Source organism: Protopterus annectens, chromosome 11.part0 (assembly GCF_019279795.1).
Source record: "Protopterus annectens isolate FY-2018-M chromosome 11.part0, PAN1.0, whole genome shotgun sequence".
Lineage (NCBI taxonomy): Eukaryota > Metazoa > Chordata > Ceratodontiformes > Protopteridae > Protopterus > Protopterus annectens.
The window spans coordinates 642,287,911-642,310,789 of record NC_056745.1 but is presented as its reverse complement, the minus strand read 5'-3'; the positions used below and the strand labels follow the sequence as shown (position 1 = coordinate 642,310,789).

General features: G+C 38.8%; 1 protein-coding gene and 1 long non-coding RNA gene across 2 annotated transcripts in view; one reads left to right on the top strand and one right to left on the bottom strand.

Moving 5' to 3' along the window:
* The window catches only part of FBLN1 (fibulin 1), a gene marked incomplete in the record, with an annotated part of 2,573,942 nt that overhangs the window by 1,922,231 nt on the left and 628,832 nt on the right, over positions 1-22,879 (bottom strand). Inside the window, 1 exon segment of the mRNA XM_044088093.1 lies at positions 4,619-4,756. Coding sequence (XP_043944028.1) covers positions 4,619-4,756 — 138 coding nt within the window.
* The window catches only part of LOC122815529, a 59,369-nt gene that overhangs the window by 23,100 nt on the left and 13,390 nt on the right, over positions 1-22,879 (top strand). The gene's annotated exons all lie outside the window — the stretch shown is intronic.

Genomic DNA, 22,879 nt, shown 5'->3' with positions numbered 1-22,879 from the left:
CAAAACTTGTTTGAGTGCCTCCTGAAGATCATAATCACATAAGCATATCTTCTGTAAATAGTAAATGTACTTCACTCATATTCCCAAACGGATACCATTCAAACCTTGACTGCACCTCAGTATCCTGTCCATGAAACTTCTTAACATTGAGAATGTCATTTACAGCACTCATCCTTTTGGTATACAGACCAAATGGCATACAGTTGCAGCAGCCATGGAACCCCATGCTGCTATAGTTCCACAAGTCATTCCAGGGAGCCCCATCATATGCTTTCTGTAAGACGACAAAGCACATGTAATCATTATTGGCAAACTCCAAAATCCCACTGATATCTGTTCAAGGACAAAGAGTTGTTCTGCTTTTCCACTGTTAGGATATCCTGGGCATTGTAACAGTAAGAATGGTGCTTTTGGAGAGCTATTGTGATGGCAACAAACTCCTGAAAACCAGAGCTTCTCCCTACCCATAATCTCCTGCTCCTCCTACCATCTCCAGATCAAAATTGCCATCATTATAACAAAATAAAAAAATAATATACACACAAACACACACAGTAACAGGAAGAGGGCATCCAGCTGCGGCCCCTCACAGATCCCTCATAAATGGCAATTTGGAGGGAGACAAAGGGCAGGTTGTTCCAGTTTTCAGACAGGGATCACAGAAATCTAATATTCCTGTAAGTATATACCTTATGTATTTCACAGGTCCTGTCTGGATGCTAGAACAGAAGGACAGAGTCACCAACTAAGCAGGGTGGGCTACCCCAGTAAACCTCTGAGTAAGGTCACTCCAAAGATGCTCTCATTCCAGAAGCATTATCGAGAGGATAATTTTTAGCAAATGTATGCTGGGAAGACCAGGTAGCCACTGCTGTAGTCTCTTCAAATAGAAAGTTGTGTAGAAAAGTCATAGACATAGCTTGAGCCCTAAATGACTGGGTTATAGGTAAAACAGAGTCTTTTTGCAAGCTGAAATGTATCAAAATGAAATACAATCCCAAATCTATGTTGTCAGTGTAACCTTGGTAATCTTCTGACTGAACCTAGGAAATGAAAAACTGACAGAGTTGCTCACCATTCCTGGAACTTCTTGTACAGTCTAGGTAAAAACTTAGCTATCTGTGAACTTCCAGACATAACTATCTACACACCAGTAATTTTTTGCACTTTATAAGCACTACAGACATTTAAAAACATTGTTCAGAAATCACACTTAAATAGTTGCACAATACTGGCACACACACACATGTTACTGAATTAATCACAGCACAAATAGCAGTGGCATAGCTAGCACTGGGGAGACTGGAACTGCCCCAGGTATAAAGTGTTGAGGGGTGCGATTTACTCATCTCAATCACACTTTAATGCATACTGGCTTTTAAAAGCAAGTATTGCATTTGTGGTCAGACCTGAGAGCTGTAGTGCTCTGTGTGTGGTCTAAACTGTAGCAACTGCTTACTACATAGTAGTAAGCAGTTTACTACACTTTAAAAGTAAAATATTTTTTAGTAAAATCTAAGTATTGTAGCATTCAGTGTGTAGTTTAAACTAACTTGAGCAGCTGGTTGCCACAATGTAGCAAGCAGTTTGCTACTAAAAAGAAATCTTTTTTTAAGTGAAACTTGAGCACTGTATGGTTCAGTGTGCAGTATAAACTGTAGCAAGCAGTTTGCAGTTTAAAAGGAATAATCTTTTTTTTATCTACTAAATGTGAGGAAAGAGGGATAGGGATAGGGACAGGGCACAGAAAAGGTTCATGAATGGCTCCATCATTTCAGGATCCCCAGCTACCTGCTTGCAGACTTTTTTTTTTTGCTGTTCCATTGAAGGGATGGGGCATGAGAGAGGGGATGCGTCATGTATCTGGTCAGGTGGTTGGCGTACCAGAGAAAAAGCAGACTTTTTTATTTATTTTTCTGCTCTTCACTGAAGAGCTGGGAGAGGGATGTACATGTCTAGTGGGTACTAGCTGTTGGAAGCCAATTGACATCCTGCAGTTTTGCAGAAGACCTGAAGAGCTGATGGGATGGGGCACTAGTTCATGGGACCAGCACAGGGCATTAGTTAAGCTGGTTATACCTCTGAAAATAGGAATAACTGAAGAGGATAATCTGCCAGCAGTAAAAGTAGGTCTTCAGTAATAAAACTATTGTTTTTAACATTTTGCTTTTCATAAATGTCAAGATGTTATAGCTATTAAGAACATGATAAATGCCAAACAAATTTTTGGACTTTCAGTCATTTTGCTACATGTACTTACCAAACTAAACCTATCCCACTCTGCTATCAACTGGTTCACCAGTTACCTGACTAACTGACAACAAGCTGTGAAGTGGAAAAAAGCTCTCTCACCTTTCCTAACTACTCCCACAGGTGTGCCCCAAGGTTCTATTCTAGGACCCCTCTTATTCAATATTTTCATAAATGACTTCTATCTTTCCATCCCTAATGCTAAACTAATCCAATACACTGACGACTCTACAATAATCTGCTCTGCTACTTCTGCCTCCTCATTAGAAAAACTAACTCAAGATGCCTTCTCTTCTACTGAACAATGGATGTTAAACAACCACTTGGCACACACCGCAACCAAGACCATCATAATATACAGTTAAATTACACTGAGGTGCTAACTCTTTTGGTATAGAGGAACACATCCCCAACTATGGCTTAGGTGAACCAAGTTTGACTAGCAGCTCAGAAAGCTGGAAAAACTGACATGAGGGAAAGATACTGATGATAAAGTTTTGCCTGTTCACCTGTGGTGCAGGAGTGTTTGGTCAAGCTCCGGCAAACATTCAGTGCTAGAATCCTCAGTGGAAACTAGGGATTCCAACAAAGATGCTGTCATGCAGGTGTGGGGCCTATTTGTTCATCATAAATTTGAACAAGGATGTAGCTCAAAGGAACCCATTGCATTTTCTTCCCTCAAGAATTACTGTCATGCACACACACAGAGCAGTAGCTGGCTCATCTGTTGTTCAGTGACACTTCCCTGGGGCCCCTGAACACTATGTTGAAGATAAAAAAAAGGGCTCATACTCTGATATTGTGCTGCTCCTCCCTTCTCTTCATTGAGGAGCAACAGGTCTGTTCACACTCTCACAATGATGTGAGACTGAAAACAAAAGGTGGGCACTGTTCATCCCTTCTCCAGCTTCTCCATTGAGGACCACCAGGTCCATTTATGCCCTTATGCTGACATGAGAGCATAAAACAAATAAGGTCCATATACCAATCTGGCATTCATCTTCTTCCTCTGCTCTTTTACCTTCCCTCTAATGAGGAGCACTAGGGTCCATTCATGATCTCATGCTGACATGACATGACATGAGACAAAATGTAAGTAAATCAATAAATAAATAAAAGAACAAGAGAATTTCTGTGTTTCTATCAGATCTGCTAATCATGCCCCTTAATATCTTGCACCAGGGGAAACTGCCTCCTTTGACCCACCCTAGCAACACTTCTGCACACACATTGGAAATGTAGGTTAAGCCAAAGGCTTCTTAGCAGATGATGGCTCCATGCTTAACTGTATTTGACTGTTACTCACAGGAAACCAATAGGCTGAATGGTTCTTGCCTGGGAGATTGAATAGCTCTATAGGACTCCCGGGCGAGGGGTTGAATGCCAATAGGGGTCTGCTGGTGATGAAGTGTCACAAAAAGGCTAACAGTTACATCTACAGTACATAGTTACACAATATTTTGTTATGCTTTTAAAGGTTATGCTATGTATGGAGGAATCACAAACACAGACTCATAGATCCCTACATTCATTTAAATCAATACACACCTTTCTGGAAAAGACAATACTCAAAACTGGGACTGCCATTGTAAAGTGCTGAAAGCACTGATGTATTCCTTTACAAATAAACAAAATGGGCACACTTAAAAACACTGATTTGCTCCTGCACTGGTGGCATAGAGGGATAAAGCCCTGGCTAGGCATGTTTGATTAGATGCTTGGGTGCTTGACAGCACAGACAAGGAGGATGGGTGTGCCCATCATGAAACAGGAAGGTACATGCTTGAGCAAACCACTGCAGTTGATCCTTGCTGGAGGATGGGAGAGACATGGAGAGTGCTTTCTGCAAATGGGTAGAGATTTGCCCTGAGACACACTCAGATGTGTGGATGATATGCCTCAAAGCCCATTGTACATCAGCCATTTGGATGATACAAATATGTGCTGGGAGGAGTTAGATGTCCCCCAAAAATACACTTTAGCATTAGTGTGACACTTCTCTGTGTGCCTCAATCTCCTCACTGGCCCTGAAAATGAGTCAGTCTCATTCCATGGGCATTAAATAGAGATTGACAGACTTGGATGGAGAGGTGCTTTGTGCAGCTGGGAGGAGCCAAAAAGTAAGCAGAAAAAAAACAGGTTTGCCATGGAGCAACCCCCCAGCACACCCTCATGGGTGAGCTTTGCCCACATTCCCCTTTAAACTTAATATTCAGAACCAAGTAAAAGAACAATTTGCAAACATACAATAAGTGCATTTTGTACATTATCATAATAATTGTTCTCGGTTCTTCTTTATTTACTCTACATATTAACACTGTAGCATTTAGAGAAATGGTAGACAGTCCAAAGTGGAAAATGTACTTACCAATGCACCTGCCTAAAGCATCTTGATTGTAGCCATTGGAGCAGACTTCTCTTGGTCTACACCGAAATGATCCCTGGGTGTTCTGACAGATAGTTTCTGGAGGGCAGTTATCAGTTCCCATTTTACATTCATCAATATCTGAAATGATATCCAAAGTGCAATGAAGAACTATTATTTCAAATTTTTTTCATATCACTTTTATTTTGCCATTGTTACTTGTATTGCCCAGTTTTCTAAAGTCATAAAATAGTTGCATTTTTTCATCTGTATTTCATAATCTGGCCTATAATTCCCATATTTGGCTATAAAGGATCAAATATGGCAGCAAGACATTTTCACATATCACTATGATAACATTTATTAGATATGCTACTGATAAAGGCATAACTGCTCCTGGACTAATTGATTGGCATACAGCAAAGGCAGGATGTTGTACCTTCACTTATCAGTTCTGAAGTAAGGCACTGCCTCAGTCATCATGACTGAGTAATGGATCTTGCTTACATTAAGAATTCTTATGCAGTTGAATTGTACAACATTAATTATCAAAAGAAATGTTTAGAAAGCAGTTAAGTTTCTGTATACATGTTGTGCACTTTCTGCTTTTCCAATTCCCTGTCTATCAAAAGCTGCAAGACATTAGATATGAAGTTAGGGTGTAGTAACATACAATGCAGTCCTGAATGAATATAATGTTAGTAATAGCAATAGCAATAGCAAGCAGCCCCGTTGTTGCAACAACTACATCATCCCCATACCCCCAGTCCTCACTTTTACATAACTCCATTGGTCTCAAAATATCACTTTTGCAAACTGACAAACATGGCATTTTTAAATATAGCTGGTCAATTGCAGTTCCAAAGTTCAGGATGTGGGAAACTGCTGATAAGATGTTGTAAATTTTGTAGTGAAATGTTAAGAAATGATGACGTGTTTGTCATACTCATTAATACTGTGTTCCAAAATAGTGAAAGACATATTATTTTTATTGGTAATTTAAGCAAACATCCAAAACTTTGAAAAAAAATTTCCATGTAATGTTCAGTACTGCATGTGTAAATCCCCTCCTCATGAGCTATGCAAAAATCACTGTGCATTATGCAAAAGGCAAAACTCCCCTACGTACAATTGTATAGCAAAACTTTGGAACTCATCTTAAGCAATTCCTGTTTGAGCAAAACATATGCAAAACAAATCAAGTGGCAGAGATGAGGTCATATCAGCTAACCATCAGTCTACTTGCTTTAACTCTCTGTCCCACGCCTTTCTAGGTCAACTCATTAAAGCTAAAAATGTACCTCTTATGCAAGTACGTATATGGCTCGTTACTGAAGTGCATCTGTCTATTCACTATATGATCTACCTATTCCTGTGTTTGTACCAAGTATTCTTTTCTGCAATAATATTGTATAATTTAATTTGTTTACTATGGTGAACAAAAATTATTTTTGCTATGTTCATTTAATTCAATGATTGATGCAAATCAATTTAACCAATATCATGATCCCTCTATAAACCCTGTTCTAATTTATCTGCATATGAAACTGTACTTGTTCTTGTTGTATTCTGCAAACCTGGTTACACCTGCAAATGGTCAGGTCTGATCAGTGATCTACCCTGGCAAACAAAACAAATAACACAAATAAATAAATAAACAAGCAATCAGAATTCTGGTATGACAACTCTCTAACACACCTAACTAATGAGCTCTTTCTTTATAGGTTCATAGGTTCATAGGTATTTACTAGGCTAATGACCACAAGGGCCTTTTTAAGCCTAGCCATGCGTCCCAAATCTCTGATGAGTTCTGATACCCTTGATAAGTATAAGCATGGGCCTGAGAGATTAACTATTTATAGGTTACCTGTGTCCATTAGAAACATAGGTGCCAAACCAGGGATGAATTTCCGGTTTCCCATCCAATTGTCCAACTTGCACTTGAATTAGGTTAGGGATAAACTCTGTTTCACATGGATGTGGAGCTTGTTCCATAGACGTGGTAGTCTCTGGGATACATACCTATCTCTCCAGCAGGTCCTATTTATATCACAGGCAAGGTATAAGTCTTTAGAATGGGTAATTCTGGTGCTATTTGTTTTGTGAATATGCAGGAGGTCCATCAGAGTGGGGTCTGACAATGCCCTATATGCCAGGCATAAATCTCCCCTCAAAAGCGTGTAGGAGACAGAATACAGGGATAGGGCCTTGAGGTGGTCTGCATAGCACATTTTACTTACGCTCTGTATTCCTTTCATGAGGAACCTCTGTGGAAGTTCCAATTGTTGGATATGCCTGGTTAGGAACATACCAAAGGGGCATTGTACTCAATGATAGGTCTGCAGAATGCCAAATACAGTGGAACAATGATTTCTTTGAACATGGATGCTATAGCTTTTCTTATAAGTTGTGCAACATAGAATGATTTCCTCACCACTGTAGACACATGAAAGTCAAAAGCTAGATTACTAGCTATGTGTGTCCCTAAGTCCCTGACTACCGGGTCAGGTCTAAGGGGTGCGTTGTCAATATGATAATTAACAAGGATGGATGACTTCCCAAAGGATGCTATTATGCATTTCTTGGCATTAGTGTTAGTCCATGGCCCTGACACCAGTTGTTTGTCTGTGTCATCCCTTCCTGGAGAATATTTGTGTCAGTGTGAGATTCAATGACGGCACCTAATTTGCAATCATCTGTAAATTTAGTCAGCCAGAGACCACTGACATTGGCCTTGACGTCTGAGACGTAAATGCCAAAAATGGAGCGGTCCAAGGACTGATCCCTGAGGGACTCCACTTGAGGAGATGGACTTGTAGAGATGGACTCCCCAACTCTAACTTCCTGGGTCCTGTCTGTGAGCCAGTTAGGCTATCTACTGGGTGATATATGAGTTTCAACAATGCCCGAGTGGGGTATTGTGTCAAATGCCTTGGCCAAGTCAAGGTAGGCATTGTGAATGGTTTTACTCTCATCCCTTGCTTTGGTGACCTACTCAAAGAAGTCCACCAGGTTGAGTAGGCATGATCTTCCCTTAACAAAATAAGACTGGTTTGGATCCATTGTCTGGAGGTATACTATATCTGTATTGGTCATCTACATGATAATTCTTTCCATGGCTTTACATATAAGATTGGTGAGACTTATGGGTCTGTAGGTTCCAGGGTCTGTAGATGGCCCACCTTTGTGCAGAGGGATGACTGTTGCCTTTTTCCATTCATGAGGCATGAAGCCTGTTTGTAGGCTACAGTTAAACCATAATTCCCATGTCCCTGATAGATCATGGTTCATGCTATTTAGAAAGCATCCTGGGATATTGTCTGGGCCCAATGATGCAGTGTATCTAATGTAATTATAATTTTATATATTACAGAATTAGATACAGTCCAAAATAAGAAATACACATCATTGTGAAGAGCCTGCCTGTCAAAAAAGAATAAAAAATGACTTTGATTGGAAGAACTACTTAAGAAGTAGACACAGTAGCTTCTTCCAAGATGGCTGCACATTGAGTAACAGCTTAATTATAGCTCTCCCAGTGTGAAAACAGAAAGTTAGTAGAGAAAGCCAGTGGACCTAGATTTCTGGGTAAATTTCGGTAACTGGCTAGTAAGTGCACTGCCTGGATGCCAGGAAAAATGAAATACAGAGGACCTAAAGGAAAATCCTCTACAAAAGGTGATAAAAAACACTGACTGGGAAAAGTAATGTAGCTGTTCAGCAAAAAGCAGTGTCAGCTCCAGACATGGCCTCCAGTAACCTAGAGGAAAGTATAAGGCAATATAATAAGTATAAAGTATAGAATAAAACACTGATGGAGTATGCTGACTCAAACAACAAACAATGAAAGGCTGAAAAATGGATGAAGCTTTAAACAGATATTCAGATAAGGTGATAAAACTGTAAAACTCAGAGATCAAAATGAAGAAAATGCTGGCTGAATATCAAACTGCACAAGAAGAGATGTTTCAAATATAACAGAATTAGAGGATAGAGCAAATAGGAAAACCTGAGATTTTCTGCTGTACCCAAGAGACTGAAAGGAACAGACTGTATTAAATTTATGAAATCACAAATAAGCAACTGGATTGGTATTCCACAACAGGAATTGTTAGTTGAAAGGGCACATTATGTGTATGCTCCAAACCTGGCTATGAGAAAACAACCTAGACCTTTAATAGTAAGGATGTAATCTTACCAGCAGAAGGGGTTTATTCTGACAAAACTGTGTCAGAAGGACAAAATACTAAAAGTGGGAGATAGCAGAGCATTTTCAGAGAATTACTACTCATTGTACATCAGGCAGAAGAGGAGTAATTTTATCCCATTATACAGGGAAATGTGAGAGGCAGGTGTGAGATTTAAACTGCTCTACCCAGCTATCTTCCAAATATTTTTCCCTGGGGGAAAAAATCATTTTTGATGAAGTACATGCTAATGAAGAAATGCAAATGTTTGTCCAGCAAAAAGTGAGCTGTGAAACAGAAGGAGATTCTGCTTCTTGTTCTTCTGGTAATAAAGACCACAGAGAGACTGTGCCAGTGAAACCTTTTCCTGTACTTTGACTGAAAATGCTTGACAGAGAGAAAAAAGCACAAGAGTTGACTAGAAAAAAACGAGAGTACATTGGAAATGAAGCAGAGACACTGTTTGGGAAAAGGAGATGAACAGGAATCGAACAAGAAAATCTGGAAATATTGGACTTTCTTGGACTTTTTTAACTTGTAGGGGCAATAAACCATATGCCCTATTTCATGTTATTAACATTTGTGAAACATGACAGAACTAGAAAAACTGGAAATATTGTACTTTTTGGACTTTGTTAAACTTGTAGGGGACTCTAAAGCATATGCCCTACTTCTTGTCATTAATGCTCGGAAAATACTCAGGGGAGGGGAGGAGGAGAGAGACAATTAAGTATAAGTAAAACTTTTTTTGATAGTCCTATTTAAATAGTGCATGATTTTCTTTGCATGTTGCAAAGTATATTTTTATATTTTATATATATTATTTTATATATATTATTAATATATTATTATATAATTTTTCAGTTATTTTTAAGTGTAATGGGGATACTAATGTAAATAGGTGATCCAGTATTTTCTTTTTGTTTCTTTTTCCCTTCTATCTTTATCTTCAGTTTTAAGAAATGTAGGCAATGTAATGTAAAAAAAAGATCTGGTTAAAAGAGCATTTTTTTACATTCTTGCCTAGTGGAATGACTGGATGAAGGCCATTAGCTTAATCTAGTAACACGTTTTAAGAGAAAACAAGTAAATGAAAAAGAATATTGGATATTATAAGGCTTACGTTGTAGTAAACAGTTTTGTGTCTAGTTCTTATGTCTCTAGCAGACAATCTGATAAAGAGAAATGGCTTGGAGAATTTTTTTTTAAGCATTCAAGTGTTTTCCCAGCTGAGAGAGCTATAAAGATAAGGCAAAACCAAACAATAATAATTTAATAGAACCACAGGCTATATCATGCATCTTAGCATGGATAACCCTTCTTTAGGTTAGCTTGAGTCTGTGTGTGACTGTCAGTTTAGAACATTTGTTCCTATTAGGATAGTAAAACGTCAATATTTGAAGATGTACACAGTTTTGTGTGTTATTAAGTTATGCAAAGACAAAACGTAAAAAACTATTAAGTTAATATGTTTTAGAGGGTATTGCAGGTGTGATTGTATTTTTGTTTGAGGGTTTTCAATAAAACAAAGTTTTTTAAGATGTGACATAATCTTAAATGGAGATGACAAGAAACAACTGTATAAAAGATTAATCTACCAAACAGTGCATGCATGTAACACAAAAGCTGAAACTAGATATTTAACAAAAAAGCTAATATACATAAAAGGTGGGAATAATAATTTATCAAGAATATGATGCTTTCTATAATGCTTTTAAACAATAATGGTCCCACAGATACATACAAAAAAGAAAGAATACTTAAATAAATTAAAAATATAGATTGCAAATAGCTGTGCTACAGGAGACACATTTGGAAAGAAATGAACATGTGAATTTGATAAAGAAAGGCTTCCAGGAGGGTTAGTCAGAAGAATACCTGGTGCAAAGGAAGAGAAGAGCACTTATATCAATTGAAAGAGGAGCTCCAGTAGTAAAGGAAGAGGATAAAACAGACAATAATGGTACATATGTAGTACTAAGTGGCTAATGGCAAGGGAGAAGGATTACACTGGCATATATGCATATTTCATTAAAAACTGCTATAATGTAGCTTAAGAAAATTCTGTGAGAAATAATCAGTTTTCAGCAAGGAACATTACTTATAGGTGGGGACTGGAATTTGATTTTTAATAGTGAAGATTTGTCTGAGAAGCCCAGATGGGAAGATACAACAAAGGAGGGTAGATTTTTAAAGAAATGTATGAAAATATTTGGCATGGAAGATGTAAATTCAGTAGTAGGAGTTTGGAGTGAATTTGCATATTATTCCCCAAGATACAAAAACTGGGCTAAGCTAGACAAAATTTACATTTCACAAGAACATGTGCATTTAATTGAAGGTCTTGATACACACCAAAAAACTATTTCAGATCATGCACCATTAATAACCAAAAATAAAAACATGTGGCAATGAAATAAAAATGAGACAATGGTGCTTTCCCACCTCTCTGTGGAAAATAGAGGAATTTAAGGAATGGGTAGTGAAAATTATTCAGGTACTATTAGAGAAGATATAAATTTCTTCTGAAAATATAGCTAGGGAGTGGGATAAAATTTAAGTGGAAATTAAAAATAGGGTGGAAATAAAAGAAAGGGTGTTATCGTTAAGAAGTAATAAGAATTATTTAGATGGACTGACAAATGTTAAAGTATTGCAAAATAGGGTGAATCTCACAAATCAAGAAGTGGACCAACTGCAGAAAGCTAAACAGAAAATAAGGGATTACCTCTATAATATGTATGAGTTTAGAAAGATTGCTGTTAAGCAACTGTTTTTTAATAATAACTCTAGAGCACAAACACTTTTAGCATAACAACTCAGGCAACAGAAAGTAGAAAAGGCTGTCACCAAGCTTAGGGAGCCTTTAACAAGGAAGATAACAAGGGATCCTGTAAAAGTATTAGAAATATTTAAGAAATTTTATGAAAGTCTGTATACAGCAGAGAAATATGGAAATCAAGAAAAGTTACAAATGGAAACGTTTATGGAAGAATTAAATATGGCAAGTTTAGAGGTAGAAGATGCTCAATTACTAACAGTTAGGATAGGAAGAGATGAGATAAAAATGGTGATGTATAACCAATCTACAGGAAAGTCCCCAAGAATAGATGGCATTCCTATGAAACTTAGGAGGAAAAATCTGATAAAGATCTGGAAAGTTTTGTTTAACAGTGTTTTAAAGGGCGAAGAGGTATCAACATAATGTAAGAAACTGGTGTAGCTGTAATACCTAAAGTGGGTAAATATCCATCAGATTCAATTTCATACAGGCCCATTTCAATACTAAACCATGACTATAAAGTGTTATGTCTATAATGGCTAAACAAATGACAAAAGCAATACCAAAACTGATGGATATGGATCAATGTGGTTTTATGGAGGGGACATTAAGAGAACACTGATGATCTAGAGGGAAACAGAATGTAAGAAAATATGACTGTTGTTGGTGAGTCTTGATACAGAGAAAGCATTTGACAGTGTAACCTGGGACTTTATGAGCAGAGATAAAATTACAAGGTTGATTAGAATGATATATCAGGAATTAGAGATGAAAATTAAAGTGAGTGGGGCTTGAGCAGAGAAACCAGGCAGGGGTGTCCTGTCTCCCCTTTATTATTTGCATTATATTTAGAACCATTGGCAAAGAAAATAAGGGACTCAGAAATTCAAGGATATAATTTGCATAGTGGTCAAGAAAAGCTGTCTCTATTTGCACGCTGTGGGACGTATTGAGATGGTGTCGCATCTTTTCAGGATACAAAATTAATGAAGCTAAAACAAAGGAAATTGAGGTAAATTATGTCCCACATAAGAATTGGTTCAGCAATATCCATACTTATGGGGACATGATAAAATTAAGTATTTAGGAGTATGGATTAAAAATTATTCCAGTGTGGCAGCTAAGGATATGTGGGAAGAGAATAAACAAAATATAATAAGTATATATAATATGTATATACTGCATATCCTCACTGTCTATTGCATTTGAGAGACAGTGAGAGAGAGAGAGAGAGAAGAAAAAAATATATATATATATTTTTTTTTTGTTTTTTTTTAACATTTGTATCTTCTAATTTGTCCCGTTATCACCTTTTGTATTTTTAATTGGATGTATTATGACTTTGATATGTCTATTTTATGTCTTTTCCTGGAGCTTTTCTCCCCGGGCCTCTACTGAAAATGGACATGTATCCAGCTAGGCTGGCCGGGTTAACAAATGTAAAATAAAAATAAAAATAAAATAAATAATACAAACACTGAGAAAATTGAAGCTCTGTTATATGGATACTGATAATAAGATATAAGCAGTTAAAATGTTTTTAGTCCCTTTAGTCTTATACACAGATCAGGCATATTTTTATCAACCAGAAGAGAAGCTGTGAATAGTAATTAATAACGAGCTGAAGGATTTTATCTGGGAGGAGAAGACAACAAGAATCAAGAAGGCTAAGCTGATTCTTCCAATTGAACAGGGCAGATTGGGATTACCTGGTTTGAAGGGGGAATTTCAGAGCAACACAGTTAAGTCTCCTATATATAGCACAAGCAGAAAACTATAATTCAAAGTGGAAAGGGATGATAATGAAACAGGGGGGATGCTCAAGAAACAAGGAGACTGGGATGTTAGATGCAGACCTATAAGGAGAATAACAATAATCTTACAGAATATTATATCTGTAAAGCAGCAGAAAGTATTCTAACAACTAAGCCAACATGGGAATTGAGGAAGGAGATTTTGCTAATAGGGATGACTGCAATTATGGATGCAGACAATAGGCAAGAGGGGCCTGGAATTTATTGGAGAAAACTGGCAAAGGAACAAAGATATTGGGAGCAAATAACTAGAGAGAGAAAGGTAATAGAATGGGAAGACACCAAGAACGTATTTGGACTGCAGGTTAGAGACTGCCTTCCCTATCAAGGACTAATATTGGGGCATATGCAAAGAGAAAGAAATAGGGGGGTTCTAAACAAAAGACCAGCACTAGTATAGTATTTAGCAGTATCTAGAACAGAAGTTTCTGTTAAGAAAGGAACAATTTGTAGAACATGTCATGAAAGGAGATACTACCAGCCCAGCTATCTGGAATTTTGTAAATAATTATATGTCATTTGTGAACATCAACATGATTATGCTTGTGTTACAAATGTATTACAAATGTATGTTTTCTGTATATCAAACTGCTGGCCCAGAAGAGTGTAAGTACTGAGCTTAAAGATGTATCCACAGTTTGCCCTGTTGGAAAAGAACAGAAATGTGTATACACTATTGTAACTGTGTAAATGTATATAATAGTGGAAACTGGAACATAAAAGGTTAACTTGCAAAACTTCAGAAAAATGGTTGAAATTAAATTGTTTTATAACTGCGCCATAAAAGCTGGTTTCAATGCAGTAAGGAGACAGGATGTTTAAAACTAGGGAGCCTTCTGCATTGTCTTGTAAGTGTTTTATTGTTTTATGTCTCCCAGCAGCTGCAAAGATCTGAGGGCTATGTATTTTTCACAGGGAGATGCTAAATACTGGTAGTTTCTGACAATGGGGTTTAACTTGGGAACTAAACTCAGTTGACAAAAAGTAATGTCAGGCTGCAAACTACTCAGCAGTAATATTTGATATTAATTTTAAGAAGTCTCAGAGAGAGAGAGAGAAAGAGAGAGAGACAGGGCATTTTTGGTATTTTGTCTTTGACCTGGCAACATCAGGTAGAAACAGTTATTCACCACATCTGTCTTGCCTTGCTGTAAGAAAGTTAACTAGGGCACAGTAGTTTCTTTTAGATTCATTAAGGAATATAGTAAAGATGAGTTTAGATGTTTTCTGTATTTACTTGAGACTGTCCTGCAATATTGTTTTAAATATTTCCTGTAATTTTGAACTCTGATGTCACTGTGAAAACATATTTAGTATTGTATTGTTCTTTTATTATTTATTATTTATTATTTATTATTAAATATATTTAAACCTATCTTTGTGGCTGATATTTATGAGACATATTTAAGCTATGAGAGTACTTTCATATTTATTTGGTGAGACTGTGCAGGCCACTCCTAATAGCCTTGCTCTTTGTCAAACTACCATTTGGATTAATAGTAACATTACACAGTAGGATTGGACACTCTTTGGTAAGGGCCTTAAAGTAGCTTATAAGGGGCTCTGGTGGCAGTGATATCTACCTTATAGCCTGATGAGAAGGAGGCATAGGTAGTAAACCTGTTACAGCCTTTACCAGGTGTGTGTGTGTGTGTGTGTGTGTGTGTGTGTGTGTGTGTGTGTGTGTGTGTAAAACAAGTCTCCATGAGTGTGTGTGTGTCAGCTACTTGGGCAGGGACACAAAGCACTGGTTGGAGAGAGAGAGAGGGAGAGGGAGAGAGTGTGTTGGAAGACTAGGCATGGAACCCTGGCTAAGGACTCAACTGTATAGCTGTGCTATTGGGGAGTCCTACTAGGGATCTGGATAAAGAGGGAGAAACCAGTCCCAGACTGACTGTGGTCTCTGTGTGCTCTTAAGGGAAATTGCACTTTACTGTATTTGTACTTGTTATCCTCCCAGTATGTACATCCCCACTGTTACCAGTGGTGAGCATTGAGGCTTCTTGATTACTAGCCCAGTGTTGGGGCATCACATATTAATTTGTGGGCAGTGGTGGGATATTTATATTACATATTACTTGGTAGGCAGTAGTGGGATATCCACATATTGGGATTCAGTGGTATGAATATTGAATTCTGGTAGCCTGTAAACAGTGGCCACTAAGGAAGGTGTTTGCACTCTCAGTCAGCCAGACAGTGAACATTCAGAGTTCCATATCACAATAACTTTATTTATTTATTTATTTATTTTTGTTAGCTGAGTCAGGGATAGCAGGCAAGGATATCAGCAATAGAGTTTGGCAAGCTGACAAGGAGCCAGTTGTCTGAGATGTGCCAAGCCAAAGGACTGGTGCATGCCAACCTGACTAAAGGAGAAATAATTGCAGCTTCAGTCACTGCTGTATCACATTCCAACAACCAGGAGGACAATCAGACTGACCTTGGGGAGGTACAACTCTCAGAAATTGGACAGTTCAACCTTTCCATAGAGGACTTAAAAATCCATCTGGAGTTAAAGAGACTTGAACTGGAGGCCAAATGTTTGGAAATGGAATCAGCAGAGAGACTGTGGCAGGAGAAACAAATGGAATTAGAAGCAGCAGAGACTGAGATGTCTGAAATCTGAGGAGAGCGAGAGGCAGAGGTAACATGAAAAGGACATGTTGACTCTTCACCAGGGTCATGGAGGTAATGTGGAAGGGAGTAACCAAACCCCAGAAGCAACAAAGGTCAGTGAATTTCTTCCACAATTTACAGAGGGGATAATTTTGACAGTTTCTTTCATATGTTAGAAAGGGTATATAAACAGTATGATGTTGACCAAGGACTCTGGGTACCATTCCTGACCCTCTTACTCCATAGTTAAGCTGTAAGTGCTATTTATAAATTATCTGATACTGATTGCTTAAATTATAATACAGTTAAAATTGTCTGTTATGTTTTAAGTTAGCATCTGAAGCTTACAGGAAAAAGTGTTGTGAGCATAGATGCAAGGCAGATAAAAGTGTGTGTGAATATATTGCTGAACTAAGCACTTATTTTCATAGGTGGGTGAGTGGGTGTCAGGTCATCACTTTTGAAGGGCTGACGGACCTTTTAGTGAGAGAACAAGCCTTAGCACTTTGCCTAAGGACATGAGAATCTGGTTAGCAGATAGAAAATGTAACACAGCAGATGAGTTGGGCAAAAAGAGAGACCTATACCTAGCAAGCAGGGGATCACTGCACAGGAAAGGAATACCCAGTGTTGGTCATGGGTCTAAGGGAACCCATGGTGGGCAACCTAGACCACCCCAACAGATTCCACCAGTAGCAGGGGAAGCCATTAGTCCACATACACATCCAGGACCAAGGGTTAAATGTTTTAAATGCAACCAGTGGGGCCATGTAGCATATAGATGTACAATGAGGGAAGGTGGGGAACAAAAGCTGGGAGAGGCAGTATGTGGGAATGACAGAATTCCAACAGTATGTTGTCTGGAGATGATAAGGGTACCAGACTACCACATGAGGGCATATCCTATCTTACTAAATGGGAAAGTGGTCACTGCTAAGAGAGACACAGCATCTGACCTAACCATCACCAAGCCTGCAATGGTTAAAGAAAAGCACTACTTGCTTGGGCAGTCTACTCCAGTCAGACCTTTAGGAGGAACCCCATTCCAAATGCCTTTGGCTAGGGTTCACCTTGACTGGGAGGGTGGAAAAGGAAGCAAGCAAGTAGGTGTGTTTGAGGATATCCCTGCATATGTCCTGATAGGGAATGATTTTGATAATACAGTACCTTGTGTGTATGCAGTGATATGCACTCAGGCTTGGAGACAAGCATGTGGGTCTAGTAGCCTGGCAGGATCCAGACAGACCACACAATTGCAGCCAGGACTGGCGAGGTAGTTAGTTCAGGGAGGGATCTACCCTGTAGCAGTGAGACTGAAGGTGACTCACAGATGCTTGTGGGTACCAATAATCCCTTGGACAGAGTGACTGAAAGGGCAGAGGTGAGTAGTATTACCCAGGCTGACAGTGAGGCACCGCTGTCAGAGGATACCAGACTACTGATTGAAAAAGAGCAAGAGACAGCTGAGACAGGCTCAGCTCTCTGACCCTGCATTACAAGGCCTGAGGGAGTTAGCCAGTGAGCCACCTGATTGTCAAGGGAAGGGAGAATCTGTATACTGGGACAAAGGGTTACTGTAGAGAGAGTGGACCCCTGAGGGTGGGCTAGTGTTTGAGAGAATGCAGCAGTTGTTAGTGCCCAGAATCTACCATCTGGCACTTCTAGCCATAACCCATGATATTCCCTTTGCAGGTCACATGGGCATAAAGCATACAAAAAGATGTATTATGCAAAACATTTATTGGCCTGGGATTTCCAGAGATGTAACAGGGTACTGCAGGACCTGTGAGCAATGCCAAAAGTTAGGCAAGGCAGGAGACAAGGTGAAAGCTCCTTTGATGCCTTTGCCTGAGACTGAGGAACCATTTCAGAGGGTAGCTATGGATACTGTGGAGTCTCTGAGTACCTCAAGTTTCACAGGAAAGAAGTATATCCCAGTGGTAGTAGATTATGCTACCAGATACCCTGAGGCAGTGGCATTGTCCTTCATTGAGGCAGAAAAGGTGTCAAATGCTTTGTTAGAGATTTTCAGCAGGGTAGGCTTCCCAAAAGAAATACTGACTGTCAGAGGTGCCAATTTCATGTCAGACCTGCTGGCTTGTCTGTGGGAGCACTGTGGGGTAAAGCACCTAAAGACCACCCCCTACCATCCCCAGACTAATGATTTTGTTGAGAGGCTAAACTCTACACTCAAGACCATGCTACGGGTATTTGCAGACCACTTTAAGAGAGAGTGGGACAAATATTTCCCCTATCTGTTGTTTGCTTAAAGGGAGATGCCCCAGGAATCTGCAGGTTTTTTACCCTTTGAGTTGCTGCATGGGTATAGGGTGAGGGAACCTCTAGATATGATTCGAGATGAGTGGGAGGGTGAGTGTGAATCCTACAAGGAGTCTGTTGTGGCATATCTCCTAAACCTCAGGACAAGGCTAAGGAAACTCATGAGCTTGTCCCAGGAGAACCTGGCAGAAGCCCAACAGCAGAAAAAGATGTGGTATGATAGGAATACTCGAGCTAGAGAGTATGCTGTGGGGCAGCAAGTTATGGTTCTCATTCATGTCAGACACAACAAGCTGCAGGCAGCTTGGGAGGGACGCTTCAAAGTGGTAAGGAAGTTCAGTGATTATAACTGTACGGTACAACTGCTAGGCAGGAGGCAAGGGCACAAACTGTACCGCGTTAACATGATGAAACCTTACCATGACAGGGAGCCCTGGTGCTAAGTATTGACAATAGGAGGCAGGAGGAGTCTGAGGGGAATGTTTGGCTACAGGGAGTCAGCAAGCCAAATCCCAAATTACTACGATGGAGCGCAGGGTTGCATGTATATGATAGGACAGTGCAGCACTGTACTGGGGTCAGCAATGCCAAGGCAGCTGGAATCTCAAGACAGGGAATGGGGTAATGTATTCCCAGATAGTCAACCCTCTCATGCAGAGTTTCTCAATGGTCACTTGAAAAACTAGCTTGATTTTTTTTTTTTTTTTGGTGGGGGGGGATGTCATGAAAGGAGATACTGCCAGCCTATCTGGAATTTTGTAAATAATTATATGTCATTTGTGAATATGAAAATGATTCATATGCTTGAGTTGCAAATGTATTAGAACTGTACCTTGTCTGTATATCAAACTGCTGGTCCAGAAGTGTGTGTAAAGTACTGAGCTTAAAGATGTATCCACAGTGTACCCTCCTGGAAAAGAACAGAAATGTTCTTGAAATGAACACTATTGTAACTGTGTAAATGTATATAAACAGTGGAAACTGGAATATAGAAGGTTAACCTGCAAAACTTCAGAAAAATGGTTGAAATTAAATTGCTTTATAACTGCACTATAAAAGTTGGTTTCAATGCAGCAAGGAGATAGGATGTCAAAAACTAGGGAGCCTTCTGCATTGTCTTGTACGTGTTATATTGTTTTATGTGTCCAAGCAGCTGCAAAGATCTGAGGGCTATTTCTTTTATACGGGGAGATGCTAAATACTGGTAGTTTCTGACAATGGAAGTTTATACTGGGAACTAAGGTCAGGTGACAAAAAGTGATGCTATGCTGCAAGCTACCCAGCAGTAATATTTGATATTAATTTTAAGACATCTCTAAGAGAGACAAGGCATGTTTATGTGTTGTCTTTGACCTGGCAGCATCAGCTAGAAACATCCACTCACCACATTTGTCTTGCCTTGCTGCAAGTAAGTTAACTAGGGCACAGTAATTTCTTTTAGATTCAGTAAAGAATATAGCAAAGATTAGTGTAGATGTTTCTGTATTTATTTGAGGCTGTCCTGCAATGTTGTTTTAAATATTTCCTGTGATTTTGAACTCTGTCACTGTGAAGACATATTTAGTATTGTCTTGTTCTTTTATTGTTTATTATTAAATATATATAAACCTATCTTTGTGGCTGATATTTATGTGACATATTTAAGCTCTGAGACTACTTGCATATTTATTTGGTGAGACTGTGTAGGCCACTCCTAATAGCCTTGCTGTTGGTCAAATTACCATTTGGATTAATAGTAACATTACACAGTAGGATTGGACACCCTTTTTTAAGGGCCTTAAAGTAGCTGATAATGGGCTCTGGTGGCAGTGATAACTACCTTATAGTCTAGGCAGAAGGGGGCATAGCTAGTAAACCTGTGCCAGCCTTTCCCAGGTGTGTGTGTGTGTGTGTGTGTGTGTGTGTGTGTGTGTGTGTGTGTGTGTGTGTGTGTGTGTGTGTGTGTGTGTGTGTAAAACAAATCTCCAACAGTGTTCGTGTCAGCTACTTGGGCAGGGACATGAAGCACTGGTTGGAGAGAGAGAGAGTGTTGGAGCACTGGGCATGAAACCCTGGGTAAGGACTCAACTCTATAGCTCTGCCAGTGGGGAGTCCTATTGGGGATCTGGAGAAAGAGGGAAAAAACAGCCCCAGACTGAATGTGGTCTCTGTGTGCTCTTAAGGGAAATTGCACTTTACTGTGTGTGTACTTGTCATCCTACCAGTGTGTACGTTCCCCACTGTTGCCAGTGGTGAGGATTGAGGCTCCTTTATTACTGGGCCAGTGTTAAGGTGTCACAGAACATATAAAATATTGCATGATAACTATAAGAATCAACAGAGGAGGTTAGAAAGGAATGGGAAGAGAGATTGAATAAACACTTCACAAAGAAGCAATTGGGCATATATGTATGTCTCCCAAATGTGCAACAAAGTCTAGAAGATTTAGGAGCTTTGCTTAGAAGTGTTTACATAGGTATTTTTATACCCCAAGTAGATTCCAAATAATTTCTCCTCAGGTAGACAGCAAATGTTGGAGGTTTGATGGGGAAGAAAGAGGCAACTGGGAATATATTTTCTTGGAGTGTAATGAGTTGGCAGACTTTAAAGATTCCCTGAAGACTGCTCTATCAGAGATGCTGTATGAACAAATTGGTGTAACTAATTAAATGATTTTTTGAGCTGTTATACAGACTCAGAATTGCCTAGACATAGTAAGGCCTTGCTGAGTCTTATTATGATGGCTGCCTAAAAGCAATAACTAGAAAATGGAAATCAAAGTCTAAACCAACTTTCCTAGAAGTAGTGAAGATAGTAACAGAGAGATAAAACAACTGAAAGTGGGAGCTTTAGAAAAGGGTAGGAGCAAATTACACAGTAAAAAATGGGAAGTATAGGATCAATACATACAGAAGAGGAATGAGGTTTAAAAGAAGGCAAGATTTGATGGAGCTATGTAATGGTTGACTAACAATGACTGGATATATTACAAGTGATGTATAATGCTTGCAGCTACAGTTGTGTCAGCATGGTGTGTAATGTATAACGTTTGCAACTGAGATAGTTGCAGTATGATTTATTTTCATTTATGTAAATGCAAGATTGCCTATGTGATAGATGATAATTTAATAATGATGTTTATTGTTTAAAAAAGAAAGAGGTAGACACATTGGAGATAGCAGGAACAGAGACAACCGAGGAACCAGCAGGATAACTACTAGACAGGGGTATCAGGTGCTGACTTGTCGGTATGGGAGATGAAAGCAAAAAAACCTTCTGGAACAAGAAAAGAGACCTGACTCCATAGATCTGGTGATAAATGATCACTCTGAGGAATTAAAAGCCAGGGTTATTGCTGCAGAGGTACTTCTTGATTGTTTGAAGGAATAACTTACTGACATGGAGGAAAGGTCCAGGTGAAAAAAATATTAAAATTAGTGGACTTATAAAAGGGAAAAAATTGCAAAGATAAAATAAAATGTTGAGCATTTGGTTGAACATCCCAACGTGAGAGATTAGGACTGAAATAGCCCAGTGAATGGCTTGGATGACAGAACAAGACAGCAGAGATAAAACCATTCCTATCATTTTGTATTCCAGATGTATGAGTTAAAAGAACAGTCTGGCAACTGGAGAAAATTTCTTTGCTGGGAACAACAAGTTTTCAAATACCAATTTTATTCTTTTAAAACAAGGAGAACAAGAGTGAGCATTTATACCAGTGATCTGCCTATGTGAACAGAAGAGTCTTAGGTAGCAAATGAAAAATTGCAGGAATTTTGTGGATCCTAAAGAGGCAGTGTCTGGGCTACAAAAAACGGTCAACCACGCATTGTTGCAGGAAGATGAAGGTCGAACACACCAAGGAGAGAACAGTAACTTGATTTTGAAATAGGTGGCACAGATTAAGACAAGTAAGGGAATATCCCCCCTTTTTTTAAAAAGTAACAGGTGTTGAAACAAAAATCAATTTATGGTGACAGTGAATAGGACTCTGTGAATGCTGGGGGATATAAAATGAAACAGAAATAGGAGCACTTGTGAGAATGCAGCTGACTGAGCATGCCCACTTTGATCTGCTGAATGTCAGCATACTGATCAAATGGATGGCCTCATTGTGAAGAAGAAAAGCAACGTGTGGTAGATATCTAATAACTAATTGAGACTTTCCAAAATAGCTTTATGTGTATTTGTAATAGTTCTTCAATGCCAACAAACATATATGTGTATGTGTGTGTGTGTGTGTGTATATATATATATATATATATATATATTTTTATATATATTTAGACAAACAACGTATATATATATATATATATATATATATATATATGTAGATTCATAGGTAGGTATTATCAGCCCAAGTGCCTAAGTAAGTCTAGCCAACAAGGTTCCCTGGCTTATGCCACCCAAGAAAGTTAATTTCCTGTGCCCCTGTCGAGCAGATCCACAGAAGTGATGATCTGGGTATTTCCTATTTCCCATCCACTCATCAAGATTGTTCTTGAAGAGTGCTAATGAGGAACTTTGCTTGATATAGATGGGTAGCTTGTTCCAGAGTATAAGAAGTCTCTGGGACAGGAATCTATCCCTCCAGCATGTCCTG